The sequence below is a fragment of the Balaenoptera ricei genome, chromosome 9 (genome assembly GCF_028023285.1).
Source record: "Balaenoptera ricei isolate mBalRic1 chromosome 9, mBalRic1.hap2, whole genome shotgun sequence".
NCBI classification, from domain to species: Eukaryota; Metazoa; Chordata; class Mammalia; order Artiodactyla; family Balaenopteridae; genus Balaenoptera; species Balaenoptera ricei.
In genome coordinates, this window is record NC_082647.1 from 27,530,193 (window position 1) to 27,549,758 (window position 19,566).

Sequence of the window (19,566 nt, forward strand, 5' to 3'; positions counted from 1 at the left end):
CATAATAGGATAATTGAAAATTAAAACTACAATGAGATACTATTTTCACATATCAGATTGGCAAACATCAAAAAAGTGTAAGAAAACATCACTGGCAAAATTGTGTGGAAATAGTCCCTTTCATAATTGCTGGTGGGAGTGCAATTGATGTACTTTCTTGGGAGAACAATTTGGCAATAACTATCAAAATTACAAATACACTGGGCTTCCCTGATGGCGCAGTGGTTAAGAATTCGCCTGCCAATGCAGGGGACACGAGTTCAAGCCGGGGAGATCCCACATGCCCGCGGAGCAACTAAGCCCGTGCGTCACAACTACTGAGACCGCGTGCCACACCTACTGAAGCCCGTGCCCCTAGAGCCCATGCTCCAGAACAAGAGAAGCCACTGCAGTAAGTCCGCGCAAGGCAACAAAGAGTAGCCCCCTAGAGAAAGCCTGCGCACAGCAAGGAAGACCCAACACAGCCAAAAGTAAAATAAATAAAATAAATTTAAAAAAAAAGAAAATTGTACAATTTAAAAAATAAAAAAAATAGTTGTGTGTAACTCAAACAATACATGTAATGTACTAGGAAAACTTGTGATCTCAAAAAATTCTACTGTGAGGATTCGCTTACAATGGAGAGAACTTTTATAGAATAAACAATTATCCAAATCATGAGAGTATAAGTGTATAAATGCTGATTTCCGTATATCTAATTTGCTTAAAGAGAGATAAATGCCCCATATACATTCTAGAATGGGAATGCCAAGTAAGATTCATTTTTCCTGCCAAGTAAGATTCATTTTTCCCACCAACTCCTGTAGTGGTGATGTCTTCCTAGATCACTCTGTTGTCAGGATTCTAAGACAAAGTCTGGACTTAGTAGGAAAGAATGCTGCAATAATTATGTTTGCCTCATATGTGAGAATGAGGAAAGGTGGGAGGGACCAGACACAGTCATGCTCGCTCTGTATGTTTCCATATGTTTCCCCTTCCTACTTCCTTTCTGCTCCCCTCCCCCACCATAATTTCCCACAAAAAGATTTCTCGGTAAGAGAGTTACATGATAGAGGGATTTGTAAAGCCTTGTACTGAGAAAGAAAGAGGTGGGCCCCTCCCTAGAATTCCTTAGGAAAGAATGAAGAAATGGAAGAAGAGTTTGTCCAGAGCCTAATTAGATGTTTTAATCTCTGATCATTAAATTAAAATGTGGAAGGGTAGGAGAGAGACACATGACCTAGTTCATATCAACATGACTAGATTTTATTTACATATAATCTAATCAAGGAAGTTTGAGAATTGTCAAAATAGCAGTTCATTTAAATCAATATCAGAATCCACAGATGTTGCATGAGCTCTCTAAGTTTCTATGCTAGGAGCTCCAAGAATGTCAACAGTATTCGTGACTCAAATGAGTTTTCAAAATGGCAAAACATAAACATGAGATGTCTTGAAAAATTCAGGGTAACAATTAAAGCGGTATATGATAAAACTTTATGGTGACATATCAACAACTGAAATACCTCAGGCAGGTGCAGTCAGGCTCAGCTTTAAGGATGGTATCAACATGAACAGGCTTTGGAGAATGGATGGGATTTGCTGAAGTAGGATGGGGGTCTCAGGGAGATTATTGAAGGTGAGTGGAAGAAACAAGGTTGGAAAAGTAGGTCGCTATTTGCCCTTGATGATCAAGCGAAGGTACATAAGTTTTCTCCTATAAGTCACAGAAATCATTTGAAGGTTTTTGACCAGGGTAATGAGATCTTCAAAGTAGTGGTTTAGGGAGGTTACGCTGATAGCCATATCCAAGGTAGATTGCAGGAGGGTAAAGAAACTTATGCCGGGTATGTCAGTTAGTGGGTTATTGGAATAGTCCTGGCCGAGGTGGTAGAATTCTGGATGAGGGTGATAGCGTGGAATTGGAAAGGAGACAATAAATTATGAAAATGTTTACAAGAGACATTGAAGAGTAAAAATAGGCAAGGCCTAATAACTGATGAATATGAGGGTTAAGAGATATTAAGGAGTCAAGGTTAGTATACTGGGAGAACAGGAAGACCCTTCTCCCAATTAGAGTCAGGTCCCCCTCCTGGGTGAGCAAATACACTTAGTGCTTTTCTTCTGTCATAATAGTTATTATTCAGTTGTATGGTCTCTATTTATCTACCTCCTTCACTAGACAGTGAGCTGCTTGAGAGTAAAGATCATACTTTAGCTGTGCTACATCTGGCACAGAGATGTTTGTATGTGTACAAAATGGAAAGGGAGAGAGGGAAGGAAGGATCTCTTTCAGAGGGAGAGATAGGCAAAGGATTTTTATACATGGAGAGATGGAAGTAAGAGTATGTCATCCAAAATAATGCATTTATATTTCATTTACTCATATTAGATTTTTTCGAAGATTATCTTTATTACCATCCACTCGGTAGAACCCATGGTATTGTACACCCCAAACATACATTCTCAACACAAGATTCTACCGTAAAGCCGAACCCCCCACCAGTCATGACTTCTTAGTCTCATCAGAGGGAAATATTTATTCCACAGAAGTTTTCAAAGTTTCCAGCAAGGTTTCTGGAGGCCCACTTAGTAGCAATAAACAAAGCCTTAAAATGTGCATAATTTTGATCCTCCAATTGAACCTTAAGGAATGTGTCCTAGGTAAATAAACATGGCTACACGAAAAAGATAATGAAGAAGATGCTTGTCACATAGAAGCTCATGACAGCAAAAGTTTTTTGAAGCAAACTAAGCAGCCCAAAATTGGACTGGCTAAACAAATTACGGAATATCTATACAAAGGAATCCTTTGTCATCATTACCAATGATGTAGCAGACTATCACATGGAAAGATACTCCCTAACCATCAGTAAGTGACAAAGCAAATTACAAATTGCAAAAGGAATGCGTGATATAACCTCCTTCTAGTGATAGTATAATATGTTGAAAGGCTACGTACCAAAATATTAACAGTAATTATGTAAGGGCTGTGGTATCATGGGTGATAGGTACTTGTTTTACTTTTTACTTTTATAACCAATTTCTTCAATAGGCAACTATATCTTTTGTAATAAGCCATACTTTAAACTCCAAGAGGACATAGACTTTGCCATATTCATTTTTGTATGTCTGGGACATAGCACAAAATATTGCTCAGAATTGTTCCATAACTGTTTGCTGAATGACGAAAAATATATTTAAATATGTTTATATTTAGCTATTTTAAATTAAATAAAATTTAGATATGAGATAAATATAAGAAATATCTATTCTTTAAGGCAAGAGTTATTTATGGCCGTCATAGCCAGAAGATAGCAATATGTCACCAACATGACTAATCACAGAAGAAACATGACCACACAGGTCAAGCCAAATAACTACAGCTAAAGGAAGAAAACCACCAGGCAGTCACTAGTGACCAGAAACAGAGCCAGCAGTTTAGCTAAGGAAGGCGATGAATATGCTGGGTCCTGGGAGCTGCACCCTCACCTGAAGGTCGAAGAAATCCAGGCTATAGGCTAATGAGACCATTCAAGCTTCCTTCACCTGTCCTCTGGAATTGAAGTGAAAATGGCTCCCCTCTTCAGAGCCCTGATCAGTGAGCTTGTTTCATAGCCAAGGTAGGCACTTAGAATCCTCCTGTGGGGAAGAGACCTTTTGTCAGAGAGGCAGTGTGGTCTGGAAGAAGGAGCTTTCAAATCCTACCTGAGAAACAGCGCTGCCACTAACAAAGTGAGTTTTGGCAATCAATTCACATTTTCTGGTTTTACTTGTTAAGTATGAATTATAAAAATAGCTCCGTAGTCACAAGATTGAGGACAAAATGAGATAATGACTGAAAAAAAAATGTTAAGATGAGCCATAACTAGGTGTTAAACTATAAAATGTATACTACTACCTTTACTCCTGGTAATGAAGGAATTTCACAACACTCTGTGGTGCAAGAGGAAAGACCTTGCCTTCTGGTGTTAATGCAGTTTCACCGAAACAGCCAATAAATTCCACTCACCCCTACCTACCTCTTACCTACTAATCTGTCTCTTGACTGGTGGGACAAGAGCTGAAGGCAAACAACCAGCAGAGTTCTGTCCTGCTCTGTGTATCACGGAAGTCGGTACTTGGGTTCTTGCTAGTGTGCACGGGACCTGGCAGTCCTGGCAGATGCAACAAACCAGATCCCTCCAGAGCCCCATACCCACTGTGCTGTATACATTTCTTCCTGTCCAGAATTTACCATCTCGCGCATGATAATTAAAAATGAACCTTGTAGCCGCAACCTTGATCTCAGTGAGGATAAGATCCACGTGGTACTCAGCTTTGCGTCCTTGGTTCACAGCAGGATACCTCGAATGCAGTAGGTGCAGTAAATGTAAGAAGCGGAACAGGGTCCAAGCACTCGTGACACTTGATTTCCACCGCAGAACTGGAATTCTTTGACTGAGGTGTTTATTCAGCTACCCTCCTACTGCACCCCACTGCCAAACGAGGCTTTGAAAAATTGGATAGATCTTTCCCCAAAGTCTCCGGGTTAGCAAACAACGTATTTTTTGACTGGTATTTTTTTTCTATATTGAAAATATTAAAATATAATCTGCACTTTGGTTTTGGACATCCACCGGGTATAAATGGACTTGGTTAAATAAATGGACACAGGCAAATCTATTTAAATCACTGCACTGAACCAAGCCAAGGTTTTCAAATCATGGTAACCACGAATAGGGGTGTTAACAGCTAGAACAGCAGGGAGCCGTTTTGCTGAACTTCGATGTCTAGAAACGTGTACTAACAATCCACAGGGATACGTTTGCCTTCCATACTCATTTTCCTATTGTCTAACCCCATCTTCTTCCATTCTCACATTGGTCCCAGATAGCAACCCATTCCGCATAGCCACATTTGTCCAAATAAATAGCCATTTACTAATTTGTAAAGGAACCAGAAGGAAAGATGGGTAAAATAAATAAGTAAATGTACAGAGAGAAAAAAAAAGATATAAAATGACTGTGTAGATAGATGATTAAAACAAAAAGCATGGTAACAAAAGGGAGAGAGTAACTAGGGAGGAGTTAGGGATTGTTAAATTAATACTCACTGGAATTATAAACAAAATTGATTTCTTTTCTTATTAGGTCTGCGACTTCAACTCATTCAAGTGACTTCAATATGAAAACATAGTGGGTAAGACAGTACAAGGCAAACGAAATTTAGTGTCAAGTGGAAACAGCTTCACAGCTTGGCTTTTGGCTTATTAGCTGAGACATTGAACAAGCAACTTTTCTGAGCCTTAGTTTCAATATATGTTAAAAAAAAAAAAAGAGAACCATTGTAGGAATTACTGATAATACATGTGAAGCTCACAGCTGATAAGTAGGTATTCAAGAGGTAGTATCCATTAACTGTGATCATCTATGTTACCAATAAACCCCTAACCAATATAAGGGAATATTATGATCAAAAGAAGCTAACTTCCTATGAGAAAAAAATGGAATTAATGGGGGTGGGGAAAATAGTCTCCTTGGGGCACTCAAGGTGAGGCACATGCAGGCAGACAAAGATTACACAAAGGGAGTATTTCTGATTTGAACATTGCTCAAGGTGAAATTTTATTGTTTAAGCAAGCTTTATCAAAACAATTTACTTCTTTTTTTTCCAAGCTTTATGAATTAAAAGAATTTATTCAAAGTCTGTTTCTTGTGAGCCTTCACTCAATGAGATTTCAGAAACAAACTTCAGCTTTCCTGGTGAAAACTAGGAGCTCCAAGAAATCCCAGGGACAGAAGAGAAGGGCTGAAATTAAAATTAACAGTATAAAAGGACATAAAAAAGCCACCAGGAGGAAGTACAAAAGGAAACTTTCCTGATACCAATGTGACTCCCCATTAATCAGATTATCAGAAAAGAGGAATAAAAGGACTATAGTTTAAAAGAAGCAGCTTTGTGAAGACAAAGAATAGGAACAACAGGGCAGATTTCCATGATGATTCCCTAACAGTTATATTCAAAAAAGTTTATGCACTGCTCTTCGATCTTTCTGCATTTGGCAACAATCACTAATAGTCACCTCTGTTTAAGCAACGTATAGAAAAATTTCTTTAATTTGGAACTTTAGTATACAACAAAAGAAATTAATTAAGAGAGAAGAGATTATGTAAAATAAATGAAACTGTAGACATATGCACACAAATGTTTTACAAATATACAATACAGAGCTGGTTTTATTGAACTGTCAGTCCCCCTCCCCTCCCCTCGCCATTTACACACACTGGGGATGGGCATCATTTTAGCTAAACTCAGTGTCAATCCTGCTTCTTCATTCTCTTTACCTGTCCTTATTCAAATTAATCTCCCCTTGGATTCCTCACCATTAGATTGTGCAAACCCAAGACCATACACCCCTACGACTTATTGTCTACATGGTGTGACTTAATTATTTGACTGTCTTCATTAGCATGATTTTACTATTCCAGGAAGCTCTGGTCCAGGGAGATAAAAGTTTACTATTTATTCTCAACACTTTTTGAAACCCTCACCTCAAACCTTCATCTTGCTGTGTCCACCAATCCTAAACAATTATATCAAAATTGTTACCCAATTCTAATAAAGCCCTTATATTGAAAGACCCATCTTCAACCAGACTCCAAAAATCTCATAAATAACCCAACAGTGCCCTCCCCATTCCAAGAGGCTATTAAGACTTTGTCAAGATAGAGGGCTCTCTTGCCATGGAAAGCAACAAACTCAGCTTTGCTTTAGCAACAGGTAATGTTGGTGGTATTTTTAGAGAGCCAGCATTCAAAAATTGCAAGCCTTCTTGGATGGATGTCTTCCTTGGTTTGATGATTACAGTATATAAGAGGTGTGTGTGTGTGTGTGTGTGTGTGTGTGTGTGTGTGATTTGATCCATAGGTAGAAAGACTTTTACTTCTACTGCTAATATGGCTGCTGCCTTTTACTGTTTATCATTACATTCATGCCTTGCCTTGTTGAACTTCTCTTAAGCTGTTTTCATCATGCTGTGTTCTCCATACACTTGTCTTTTGCTCTTCTGGTATGTAATTAAAGGTCTCAGACATTCCATACATCTAAAAGACTACAACCTTGAACCTCTGGCCACTAGGCAGCAATTCACTAAACATATCACAGTCCTCCAAAGGACGCATCTCCTAATTCTCAAATCTCTCCATGGCTCTAGGAGTTGTACCCATATGGCCAGTCCAGTAAGGTCAGTGTTGGCTCCACATGAACCGTTACATCACTACAGACCTGGTTACTCAGACAATTTCATAGCCCCTGAGGTCAATGAAGCCTGTGTTTTCCATGGAAGAACAATGTTCCAAATATTCTTTGAATGACTGCTCCTTAACCTAAGGAATCTCAAACTGATGTTATTTCATTGTAGATTCCTGTTTCCTACTTTTAAACTCCCCTCATCCTCTCACCCAACGACTCCCCCAGAGTTGTTGGGTTTACAGATATGTCTTTGCAACCTCCTGCTTGCAGCAGCAAAGACCAACACAGAAATGTTTTTAAACATTTTATGATCATAGAGACCCTGACGCAAGGATTTTTCATTATAAAATCATCGTGGATCATTAAAGCCAATCTGCAGTTTTAAAAGCAAGAAGAATTTTTTTTGGAAACATAGCAATGAAGCATTTCAAACAAAAGGAACAATGTGAAGACAAGGCAGAAACAAAGACTGCCATCTTTGTTGGGCTAACTTTTCAGAACGGTAGAAGTTATTAATTTTTAAAAATGAGGCAATGAGTGAAATTAAAGGTAATTTATACAATGAATATTTTTCTTGCACTATGTCTCATGCCTTTTAAAAAACTTTTCTTTTTACCTTTTTCTTTTTCTTTTAAGTTAGTGTTTCTCATTCTGAAAGTAGTGTGACTAAGTAGAGGCCACAGTGAAATATAAAAGAAACATGGAAAGAATAACAAGTAATAGATGCACTTTCTACTCCAGTTTTAAAACTATTGATTTATATTTTTCATCACTTCTCCTAAGATAAATGAAAAACAGATTTTAAAAGTGTCCTTGAAGAATGAGAAGATTTTTAGTAGCCTAAGTCACTTGGTAGAGCACTACAATGACCACGGTGGTAAGATCCAAACTTTTTATTATATATCCCCTCATTTAAAAAGTAAGCATGGGGCTTCCCTGGTGGCACAGTAGTTAAGAATCCGCCTGCCAACGCAGGGGACACAGGTTCGAGCCCTGGTCTGGGAAGATGTCACACGCTGCAGAGCAACTAAGCCCGTGCGACACAACTACTGAGCCTACGTTCTAGAGCCCGCGAGCCACAACTACTGAGCCCATGTGCCACAACTACTGAAGCCCACACATCTAGAGCCCATGTTCCGCAACAAGAGAAGCCACTGCAATGAGAAGCCCGCACACCTCAACAAAGAGCAACCCCCGCTCCCAGCAACTAGAGAAAGCCCATATGCAGCAACAATGACCCAACGCAGCCAAAAATTTTAAATTAATTAATTTTTTAAAAAGCAAGCATGTTGGGCTTCCCTGGTGGTGCAGCGGTTGAGAATCTGCCTGCCAATGCAGGGGACACAGGTTCGAGCCCTGGTCTGGGAAGATCCCACATGCCGCAGAGCAACTGGGCCCGTGAGCCACAACTACTGAGCCTGCGCGTCTGGAGCTTGTGCTCCGCAACAAGAGAGGCCGCAACAGTGAGAGGCCCGCGCACTGCGATGAAGAGTGGCCCCCACTCGCCGCAACTAGAGAAAGCCCTCCCACAGAAACGAAGACCCAACACAGCCAAAAATAAAAAAAAATTTTTTTAAAAAGTAAGCATATTTCGTATACGTGTATGTATTACACATGTATAAATTTTATATACATCCTATTATGCTGATATAATTTATATACTAATATTATACTAACATAAAGTTTATATATGTCCTATTTACTGATATCATACTGATATAACAGAAATTTTTTAAATGCTGAGATTTAAAATATAGATAAAGAAGCTCTAATTTTTCGCTTTGTTCAAAAGATTTTCCTATACTCCCTGGGATGAACTAGACTGGATTACAAAATTAGACGTTTCAAGGTTTTCTTTGCATCTTTAAAAAAAGTTAGAAGAAATAGAAGGCTTGGGTCCTTGAACTTTAATTTATTATCTGAAAATAATTCAGGTTTAATCTAGCAAGTTACTGTATGCATGTTTGAATCACTACATTTACGCTATTATGATGAAGTGTTTCCTGGTCTGAATAGCAATTATAGAAACAGAAAGCATTTGTTTATTATCTGATAAATTGGGCCCTAAATTATTTATTTAGTAAAATAATAACTCAAAGGAACGTTTTATCGGGTGTGTACTACTAGCCAGTCATAATTAGTTATTAATAAGGATCATAAATAAGTAAGCTTTGCACAGGTATGGTAGATTGTTGTCATAGCCACTAGACTATACACTTCTTAAATTGTGCATCTTATAACCCTTTCTTTCCCCAGTGCACATAGCATCTTGTATATAGTAGGTGCTCATGAAAATGTCTGCATTATTATTTCTCTTCATCGCACTTGCTCATGCCCTTGAGCAACTAACCCTGTCTGTTTTACAACAGGTTTGATGAGCCTGATGCCTGATGCTTTTGTCCGTAGCATGACAACGTCCACACACTGACTTTTGACAGTTGCTGAAGGAAATCTGCAAATGAACCACATTCTAACAAAGCTTTTAAAAATAAATAAATAAATAAGAACTTGGCCTTATTCAAGTGTTGATATCACCTTAACAATCTTTCTCCTCACCACACTCTTATTTCTCCCTCTTCCCTAACTCACCGACAATTTAGTAACCACAGATTGATTGTAATATAAGGGGTTGAAATGAAGGGGAGAGAGTGGAGAGAAAGTTGCTTTAAAAATGGAGTAACTGCCTCAGAATATTTATTTTCCCGAAGGAAAAAAAAATCCCCAGAAAGCTTTCCACCCAGGAAACATCTTAACTTACAAACTAGATCTGTTATCTAGTTTGCGCCTAGACATGATCTATGGGTTTTTGGGGTTTTTGTTTTTTTTGTTTTTTTTGGCGGGTGGGCGGTGTCAGTATAACTTACCTCTAGGGTTGTCTCCAATTCTAAGCCTGATTCAAAATTGGAGAAAAACAGTGGAGCCCAACACACCAAACTTCTGGAGTCCCTCACCCTCTCCACCTAAAAAAAAAAAAAAAAAAAAAAAAAGTCCCCGCTCTCTTTTTCACTCTCCATTTTTGGGATGACCTAGTTCTTCTGCAAGGAGAAAAAGTGGCCACTGGGGTGTGCCAGTGTGAGCAAAGGTACTATTCTTGATTTAAGATAAAGCAATGCCCGACCCAGCTGGCCTCCAATCATTTCATAACTTCTGGGGGACTCTGAATCTCGGTCCCCGGCCCGGAGCAAACAAGCCGCGGCAAGCCGACTGGCCAGGCAGAGAGATTGACAAAGAGGACCAGGCCCCGCGGCAACACTTCCCAAGCAGGGAAACCCAGGGGCGGGCCGGCCTGCAGTCTCCGGTTTATTCTCTGTGACTGGGACACAGCTGGCTTTGAATAAGGGCATTAAGTATACAGCACCATAGTTCGGTCTCGGGCCCAGACTCTGGTCGGTGGCACTCGGCCATTCGTCTCCGCCAGCCAGGCCCTCGCCCTGGTTCCTCGATAAAAGGGATGCCCACTAGCTCGCAGTCACACCTGTTGGGTGTTTCTCCACTCGAAGCCTCCGCCCCAGCAAACGCCTCCGGCCCGGGCGCGGAGCGGGTGCGGAGCGTGGGACCGGGTCGGGGAGGCAGGGCCGGGCCTTCCCCAGTGGACCCCCGCGGGACTCGGCGCGGAGAGCTGGGGCGGGGAGGGGGAGCTGCGAAGGCGGGAGAGGTCGACAGGGGCTGAGAGGGGCATGGGGAGGGCCGGGGGAAGGGGCGTCGCTGCTCACGTTACGCTTCTAGAACCTGCAGCAGAGGCGGCGGGGCTGCGCCGCGGAGGAGATGGGGTTTGCACCAGCCTCTGCATTTCTCCCCTCGGCCCCGGCGCCACTGCACCTCGCCGGGCCTCGGCGCCCGATAGGCCGCGCAGCGTGAGCGCGGGCGCTGGCCGGCGGCACCTCGCCCGGGACTGGAGGCGAGGGCGCGGCGGGGCCGCGGCGGGGGGACTCCGCGAGCCGGGCGGCCCGCGCGTCCCCCAATCGCAGCAGCTCCGGCCGCCGCCCGGCCGCGGCCGGGACGGAGCTACCCGCGCGCCCCCCGGGGGCCGGCAGCGTCCGGGAGGCGGCGCGGGGCTCGGGCCCTCGGCCCCGCAGCTCCGCGCACCCGGCAGCGGCGGCGGCAGCGGTGGCGCGGGCTCGGGCGCCCGGGCAGCCTCTGAGCCGATGGCTCGCAGGGACGCGGACGACGAGGGTCCCACGCGGAGGGGCGGCGCGGCGAGGCTTTCTGGGGCCCCCGGCGGGCGGGGAGGCGAGGCAGCCGTCAGCCGCCCCGAGCCGCTGTCCACTGCTGAAGCGCCGGCCGAGGGCGCCGCGCTGCCCGCCTGGATGCGCCTCTACTTCTACGGGATGCACGGGATCACCCTGGACGTGCTCCTGTCTGCGGCGCGGCGCTTCGTTCGCAGCCCCGACCTCCGGATGCTGGGCTTCTCCTCGCCCTACCACTGCCTTCTGCACTCGCTCACCCACTTTGCCCTGGAGAAGGTCTACCTGCAGCAGCAGCGCTGCCCCAGCGCCTTCGTCTTCAATTTCCTCCTCTACCCCTCGGCCCACGTGGGGCTGCAGACCCTGGCGGGCGCTTTGCTCAGCCAGGGCGGCGGGCCGGGGGGCGCAGCGGCGCCGGGGGCGCTGGACCTGGCGCTGCAGTACGTCCTGGCGCTCTACCACTGCCAAGTGTTCCTGAAGCGCTTCCTGCGCTTGCGGTACCAGCGGCGGCGGCAACAGCAGCAGCAACAGCTGCTGCGGGGCGCGCCCCCCGCCCCTGCAGGCGCCCGGGTCCCTGCGGCAGCCGGCGGCCGGCGGCGGAGACCTCGCGGCCCCAGGGGCGCCGCGGGAGCCCCCAGCCAGGGGCTGCCGGACCTGCTCCGCTTTCTTTTCTTCGGAATGCACGGCTTTTTGGATGAAATCTTCTTCACATTCTTCTTTAACCTGCTGGGGCAGGGAGACGGGACAAGCAGCGGCCACACGTCTCTCTGGTCCTTCTTTATGTACGGCAGCTGCAGTTTCGTGGTGGAAAAGCTCTACTTCCACCTCCACTACAGTCGGGGCTGGGGTACCTGGAAGCGAGTGCCCTTCTACGTGATCTTCATCTACGCGTGGGAGTTGTCCTGGGGTCTGGGACTCCGCACTTGGGGCGCTTGTTCCTGGGACTATTCTCACTATCCGCTCAATTTCATGGGCCTTATCACCCTGATGTATTTACCTGGTTGGATATTCCTTAGTGTGTACCAGGACCTACTTTCCAACGTGTTGTGGCAGGTGCAGTACGTACCAACTAACTAAGACCAAAAAAAAAAAAAAAAAACCCACAGTCACTGGATTTCCATGAATGAATGTGATTTATTTTTACACACTTAAAACGCGGTGAGGTTTTTTTGGTTTTGGTTTTGGTTTTTAGCCTTTTAATTTTTATACATTTTATTGAACTTTTTCAACCTGTTTTATTCGATATTTTAGTTTTTCTATTTGGAACTTATGCATAATACTACAATACTTTGAAATATTGCTGGAAACATAACTCAAAGTACTTAACTCCTGAATATTTTAAAACCCTCACTAGCCCAAACAGCAAAACCATCATACCTTAACATCGAAAAGCTGTAGAATTCACTTATTTGGGTGGGAGGATAGCCACTGATTTTTCTTTTTTCTTTTTTCTTTTTTTTTAAGTGAGGAAGTTCTTCAACTCAGAGACCAGTGATTTTTACAAGATTTGGTGAAATTTTCTGATTTAATGGTTTGTTTACTTTCTTTTTAATCCAAGGTCATTTTAATTCCTTGCCATATTTACCAATGACTGCTGAAACCCAGTCTTGTACTCCTGAGACTACAGTTAATAGCTCTTAAAGTGCCTCTGTCTAGCACACAAATGAAAAGAAACTGACAACTTTGAAATCACATCCTATGAATCAATTTTTAGATAAGAAATCTTTTCTAGCAACTCAGACAGGTAACACTGTGTTAAGATATTTGATCTCCATCCTGGGAATGATTGCTTTCCTATGTGGGTTAGCCTTAAACGCCAAGTGTGTTAACTTTAATCAGATCCTGTGTCATCTTTGGCTGTAAATTTTTGTCCCTGTGCAATAATGTAAAATGTTTACTTTACATGTACAAGGGCCAAGCAAAATTACACCACCCTCAGTAGTGTTCTAACCATAAAGACTCTTTCCTACATGGGGCTTCAAGAGCAGAAACAGTTCCATGGAATAAAATGAACCGGAATATTCACCTTAATTACATAAGCCCTAATTGTTTTTGGAGAATACAGATATGTGTTTTCAGCCTATTTCTGCCATGGCTCAGTTGTAAACATTTTTCTGTTTTCTTTGGGGCCCATACAGATTTCTTGGGCCAAGCCCGATGTAGTAATGTGCATTATAAATCAATGATAGCTTTTTGGTGACTCGTTATGAATGTCTGGAAGCTTGGAAGAGATGGAAGTTAAAAGAGATGATGTAAACCATTTTAAGAAATCATATCTAATCAATTAATAATGTACTTTAAATTTGTTTGCTGTGTTTTCATTATATTTAGAAAAGACAAGTAGAACTGAGTATGGCTCATCCAAGGATGACTAATACCTTCTCAGTTTTCATTACAAAGAAAATTAGGAAAACTTATGGTGTACATAAATGAACATATATTCCTATTCAAATTATTAGCTTGCCTATGCTATAAAAAGGGACTTCTTTCTGTTTTCAAAAAAATGTTTGCTATGACAGTAAAAATGAACATGTATTTAGATTGAAGTCAGGCATAGCTCTAAGAATGTTATATTATTTTAATCTACAATCCGAGGTCGTGAACTAAATTATAAGTAATGCTATATGATAAATCCCACCTGTGAAATAGATCCTGTCGCACTGATGGTGTTAGCCAGTCAAAGACTGAGTAGAAAGCTAAAGTAAGCTAAATGTTTGCAGAGAGTAAAAGTATCACTTTGTGAAAAAGGTTTGTGAAAACCTGGGGAGAGAAAAAGTATAAGTATAGACACTAAAGTTAGATGCTGGACAAAATATTTGTAATTCAAATGTGTCACATGTGCATGAATCCGAGTTCAGTGTGGCACCTCTCCACACCACACATTCCTGTGAAGCCTTAACCAAATCCGTGGCTTCTGGAATACTTGCTAAATGTACGTATTCACACTGCTGTCATTCACATGCTGCTCCTCAACCCTGCTTAATCTGCTTACCAGCATTCTCGGGGTCAGAAATCCATCAGGAAGTAGGAAAGCTTGCTATTTTGTTTGTTTTGCTTTTAATGTTAATCCTATTTAAAGGAAAGGTCAAGATTTTTCATTCTTTCTATTCATTCAAGAAATAGTTATTGTGAACCTGCTATTTGTCCGGTGCTTGCCTGGACCCTGTGGAGACAGCAGTGACCCAACATAGACAAAATCTCTGTCCTGATAGAGCTCACAGTCTAGTGTTTTGATTTATATGAGATTATACTTGCAAGGCTACTGTTTCAGTAATAGGCAAGGCAAGGAGAGAGGCGGATGTTGTAAGGGCTCTCATCAGGCCTCTCCCTCAATCCATCCTCTCTAAAACAAAAGCCAATTAACAGTCCCCCTGCTAGTTCTACAAAGAGCTCGTTCATCTGTGTTCAGGAAGTGATTATCCTGTCTATTAACTCAGCACCTTGCTTTAGGGCTTCTCATTCTGTTGTTTACTCAACTTCTTAAAAGTAACATTTTGCTGCAACTTTGAACCTTTAAAGAAAAAGCAGGGAAAGGAAAGAATGATCAGGTCAATCAACTTTGTTACTCATTAGTAGTTCAGATATAGAAATGATAAGGCAATAAAATAATAGTTAATATTTAAGTAGTGCTTACCACGTGCCAAGAACTGTTCTGTTATCATATATGTATAATTGTAAGTGAATATATGTACATAGCCACATATATCCTAAATGAATATATATTATATATATATCTCAAGTATATATGTATTTAATTTTAAGTAATGTATATCTTAAGGTTCATATATGATATATATTAAAGATACATACATATCATATATGATATATATATACCTTAAGTGTATATATATACACATATATATGTACACAAACACATACACATATTTACTTAAACCTCTAACAACTTTCCTTTTACATGAGGACAATGAAACTGAAGCCCAAAGAGGTTAAGTAACTATCCAAGTCATACAGCTATTTATCAACAGATAGAATCCAAGTACACTGGACTCCAGTGTCTCTTCTTAACAGCATGGCTGTCATGCCTCTATCTACTGGCCACAGTGACTTTGAATCTTCTATGGATTTCACCTTACAATCTGTATTTCTCTTCTCTTGCACTATGACAAATGCAAGGGCAGCCGTATAAAAGCTAGATACTAGTAGCAAAGACTCTCTTTCATGTTGCCTTTTTATTCCATGGAAAATAACAAGGGCACTAATACCAGGTTGCATAACTGACAATCAGCCTAGTTCTAATCCCCAGGTGGGTGATAGTCTTTATATTCAAGTGGTGCTCTGAAATAGAGTTCCTCATTTGAAGTCAGATGATCTTGAGTATAAGAATAATATATTGAAATGCAAGATACCTCATATCACAGGCTAGGAAAATACATATAATTACTGCTATACATTTAATATAGCACTCAGAATGGGCTTCACTGTAAGAGCTAAACAGCCCAAAAATTAAAATTAAAATTTTGCAGATATTTGTTGAGTTCAACTAAACACCTCAGAGTCTAAGAAAGTTCTTAACAGAAAAACATGAGAAAAAAAGTAATAAATATGGTTTTCACTCCATGTTTAACTTATACAGTGCTGAAATTTCTTACTAGAAGTGCTTTAAATTTTAAATCAATTCTATTTGGGCTTTCAATCTAAAGAGAAATGTTAAGTTTTTCATGTTATCAATGAATATAGACGTTCCTATGCTATACAAGGACTCCAACAAGGTTGATAATCCTTTCAGTATTTCACACATTTCACTGTACTTAACTTTAATATTTTATCATAAATATTTGACATTTTATGTCAAACACAGCTTAGAAAAATATGACATTCTTTGTTGTTTAAGAAACATCTAATTGGTTAATCCTATCCCTTTAAAAAAAAATAATAATTTCTACTGTTTTGAAATAGTCTCTGTTGGCATGATAGACCTGATTCTATTTAAGAAGGATGGTGAGGAAGAATTCTGGTAGACTGCTTTGGTTCTCTCTCCACTTCCAAAATACACAAAATCAGTATACTTGGAAAGGAAGTTATACTCATGATACAGACTTGGAGTGATAAATAAGTCATTGTATTGTAATATCTGAAGGCATTTTAATAAAATCAATGTTTGCTTATATTAAAAGGCATTAAAAACCCTTTACCTTTTAAATTAATTTTAAATATACTATCTCCAATATACTTTCCAACAATGCTTAATGGAACTAAGATTCTTTACTGAGGGAGAGTAAGAAGAAGCACACTTCCCTTCCCTCTATCAGTCACGTGCCTCAGTTTATGCTGAAGGGAAAGATGGCAGTAAAAGATGGTTCTCTTCTGTTGCCAGTTTTTGGTTTTTTTTTTTCCTTTTTATTCTTAGACTTGGTACGAGAGGAACCAACAAAAACAGCACTTGTCTGTGTGGACCTCTATTCATTAGAACTGATCTCTTTCTAATTTTTAACACGGATACATGAAGCTATCACACAGGCAATGACTTCCAGTCGCTAGCAACCCAAATTATAAATTAACCTGTGATGTGTATAGAGAAATTTTTCCTTAGAGATTTTTTTCTTAGTATAAAGAGAACGTAAATATGGAGACTTTTTTCTTTAATTTTTAAATTCTCTTTTCAGAAACGGTCAAACAAATGACTAGACAACTCCTAGAGAGAGAGAGAGAGAGAGAGAGAGAGAGGGAGAGAGGGGGGGAGAGTGAGAGAGACAGAGAGGCTGTTCTTTGATATACAGAAAAGTTTGATGTTCATCTTAACCTCTTAAAAATTGTGTTAGAATCCAAGTCACATGGATCAACTTTCCCATTTAGAAGAAAATATATCTTTACCATAATTAAGAAGAATTAAGGGTTGAAAGAAACCATGAAGATTAATAACATCCAGCCTTCCATCCAAGGCTGGAATTTCTTACATCTCTGACAGATGGTTTCTCAACTCAGCTTGGACTATTCAAGACAGTATTAATTGTGTTTTTCATGCAAAGACTAAATGAGGGGAAAGGTGTTAAAGCTGAGATGATAAACCCCACTGTCTATTCGTGAAGGAAGAAGGTTTCTCAAAGTTTCCAGGAGCTAATATATACTGGTCAGCCTGCTTGCGTATTGAAATGAAACACCTTTTAAGACACTCTTTTCTCTTTATTTAAAAGAAAAAAATCAGTATTTCATTCTTTCACCATGATGCTTATGGTCTACTTATCATATCTTTTCAAAGATGCTCCAATTCACTGAGTCTAAGCAATAGGACTTTGAGAGCTTTGAGTATAATTTAAATTACTTCAGAACAACAAACAAACAAATAAGCCAACATTGGCTGCAGGCATAGGAGTAAAAGATTAAATAGTAGGAACCCTGCTTGGGTCGTTGGAATCTCAACCTGGTTCAACCCAGGAAAAGCCTTTGGTGGCTGCTCAGGTCCACCTGTGGAATATTAGCTGGGGGAGTTTCATGGTAGCTTCCTTGGCAGACCTAAACTGCTTCATCAGGAAAGGAAGTGAGAAGACACAGGTATGACAGAAGCAATTAGCTAACCAGAAACGGTGAAAGATGCCATGGATCAACCCTCCCATCCAAAAAAAAATTATACTTACGATATTAAGGAGAGAACTAGACCAACTTTTGATGGGTTTCCAACAAATATTTATATTACATACAAGGTATTTTATTAACATATTATTTATAATCCATGCATGATGAAACTAAAAGTAGTCTCAAAGGATCTCAGTTTTGAAACTTTAAATATTTGAAAATAATATGGAGAGGAACATGCAGAAAGTTTATATCATATCATTTTGATTATGCACTAACTTCTAGGAACAAAAACTAAATTGAATATACGCCCTTGTACATTTCTGAAGGGGAACTATTTTAGTCTTAACCTTTTATTAGAAACAATGAAGGGACAGGAAGAAAAAATAAATAGAAGAGCTCCCCGGAGTACATCAGAGCAAGGATTCAGATGCCAAGTACTTAAAAGCAAGAGTTTAACAAAATTTATCATTGTACTTACTTGTAATGATATTTTCAGCAAATAAAACAGAAACAAAAGAATAATAAAGGCAGAAGTAAAAGATACATTGAAAGGGAGAGTGTTCAATAGCCTTAGAGAGACCTTGCGTTATTTTTTCTTTGGCTAAAATAATTCACATTTATAAATATTATTCTAGGTCTTTATACCATGTAAGATTTGAATTACAAAGAAAACTTTATGTTCATGAAATACTGCACAGGTTAAGTTTGGTTGGGTACCAAAATGTACACTTTATTGTATCGATATTTATTTAACGAGATTTCTGAGTTTATTTTTTGTGAAATGATGTTATTGAACATGCTATAAAAGTTTTAATAATGTATCATTGATGTGTCTACCCAATGCACGGGTAAACAGTCTACAACTTATTGAAATCTAAGATCATGGAACTTTAGAGCTTGAGGAGGTAACGAATGTCATGATTCAACTCCCAGCCAAAAGAATAAGTTCTTCTAGATGATCTTTGACAGGTGTCCATCCATCCTTTTCTTGATCACTTCTGATAGAAATCTTTGTACTTATTCAGATCCCCCAGGCCAACTCATTTCTTTGTTATATACCTTGATAGCTAGAAAAGACCCCATCTGTAATTTCACTCATTGTCTCAAGTTTTTCATCCATAGATAAACAGAAGACCAAAGGTTTGAAGAAAGTTTCCAAATGTGTCTTAATTGACTTACTCCAGGCTAAATATCCAAGATCATTCAGCAATATATAATAAAATATACAGTGGTAAAACTATTACCTACTTTGATCTAGATGCTTTATTTCTACAAATGTAGAACAAAAGTAACCATTATGAGCTTTTTTAGCAGCTCAGTCACATCATTGTTTCAGTTGAATTTTCTACATCCCATAAGTCTGTCTCCTATAGACTCCTGTTAAGCCGGTGGTCCTCTTCATGGACCTGCACATTCTGATATAAGTAATTGGCCAGGATCTGCTCGTCACATACTCATTACCGGGCCTGAAAGTGAATTAGAGGGAAATGAAGGCAAATAGAGTGAAGAACAGAAAAGTTGCCGTTGAATTCACTCTTCACTTCTTTTGTTCCTACTATTTTCTAATTTCATCTTTTGGGAGCAGGCATATGTCATTCTCTGTGTCTTCTCAACACTTAGCAATGAACTTAGCACA

General features: G+C 40.4%; 1 protein-coding gene across 1 annotated transcript; it reads left to right on the plus strand.

Moving 5' to 3' along the window:
* The first annotated feature begins 11,357 nt into the window (after window positions 1-11,357).
* Window positions 11,358-12,473, plus strand: TMEM229A (transmembrane protein 229A). The gene has a single exon (XM_059932662.1). The coding sequence runs from the start codon at window positions 11,358-11,360 to the stop codon at window positions 12,471-12,473; it is 1,116 nt and encodes a 371-aa protein (XP_059788645.1).
* The last annotated feature ends 7,093 nt before the right edge of the window (window positions 12,474-19,566 follow it).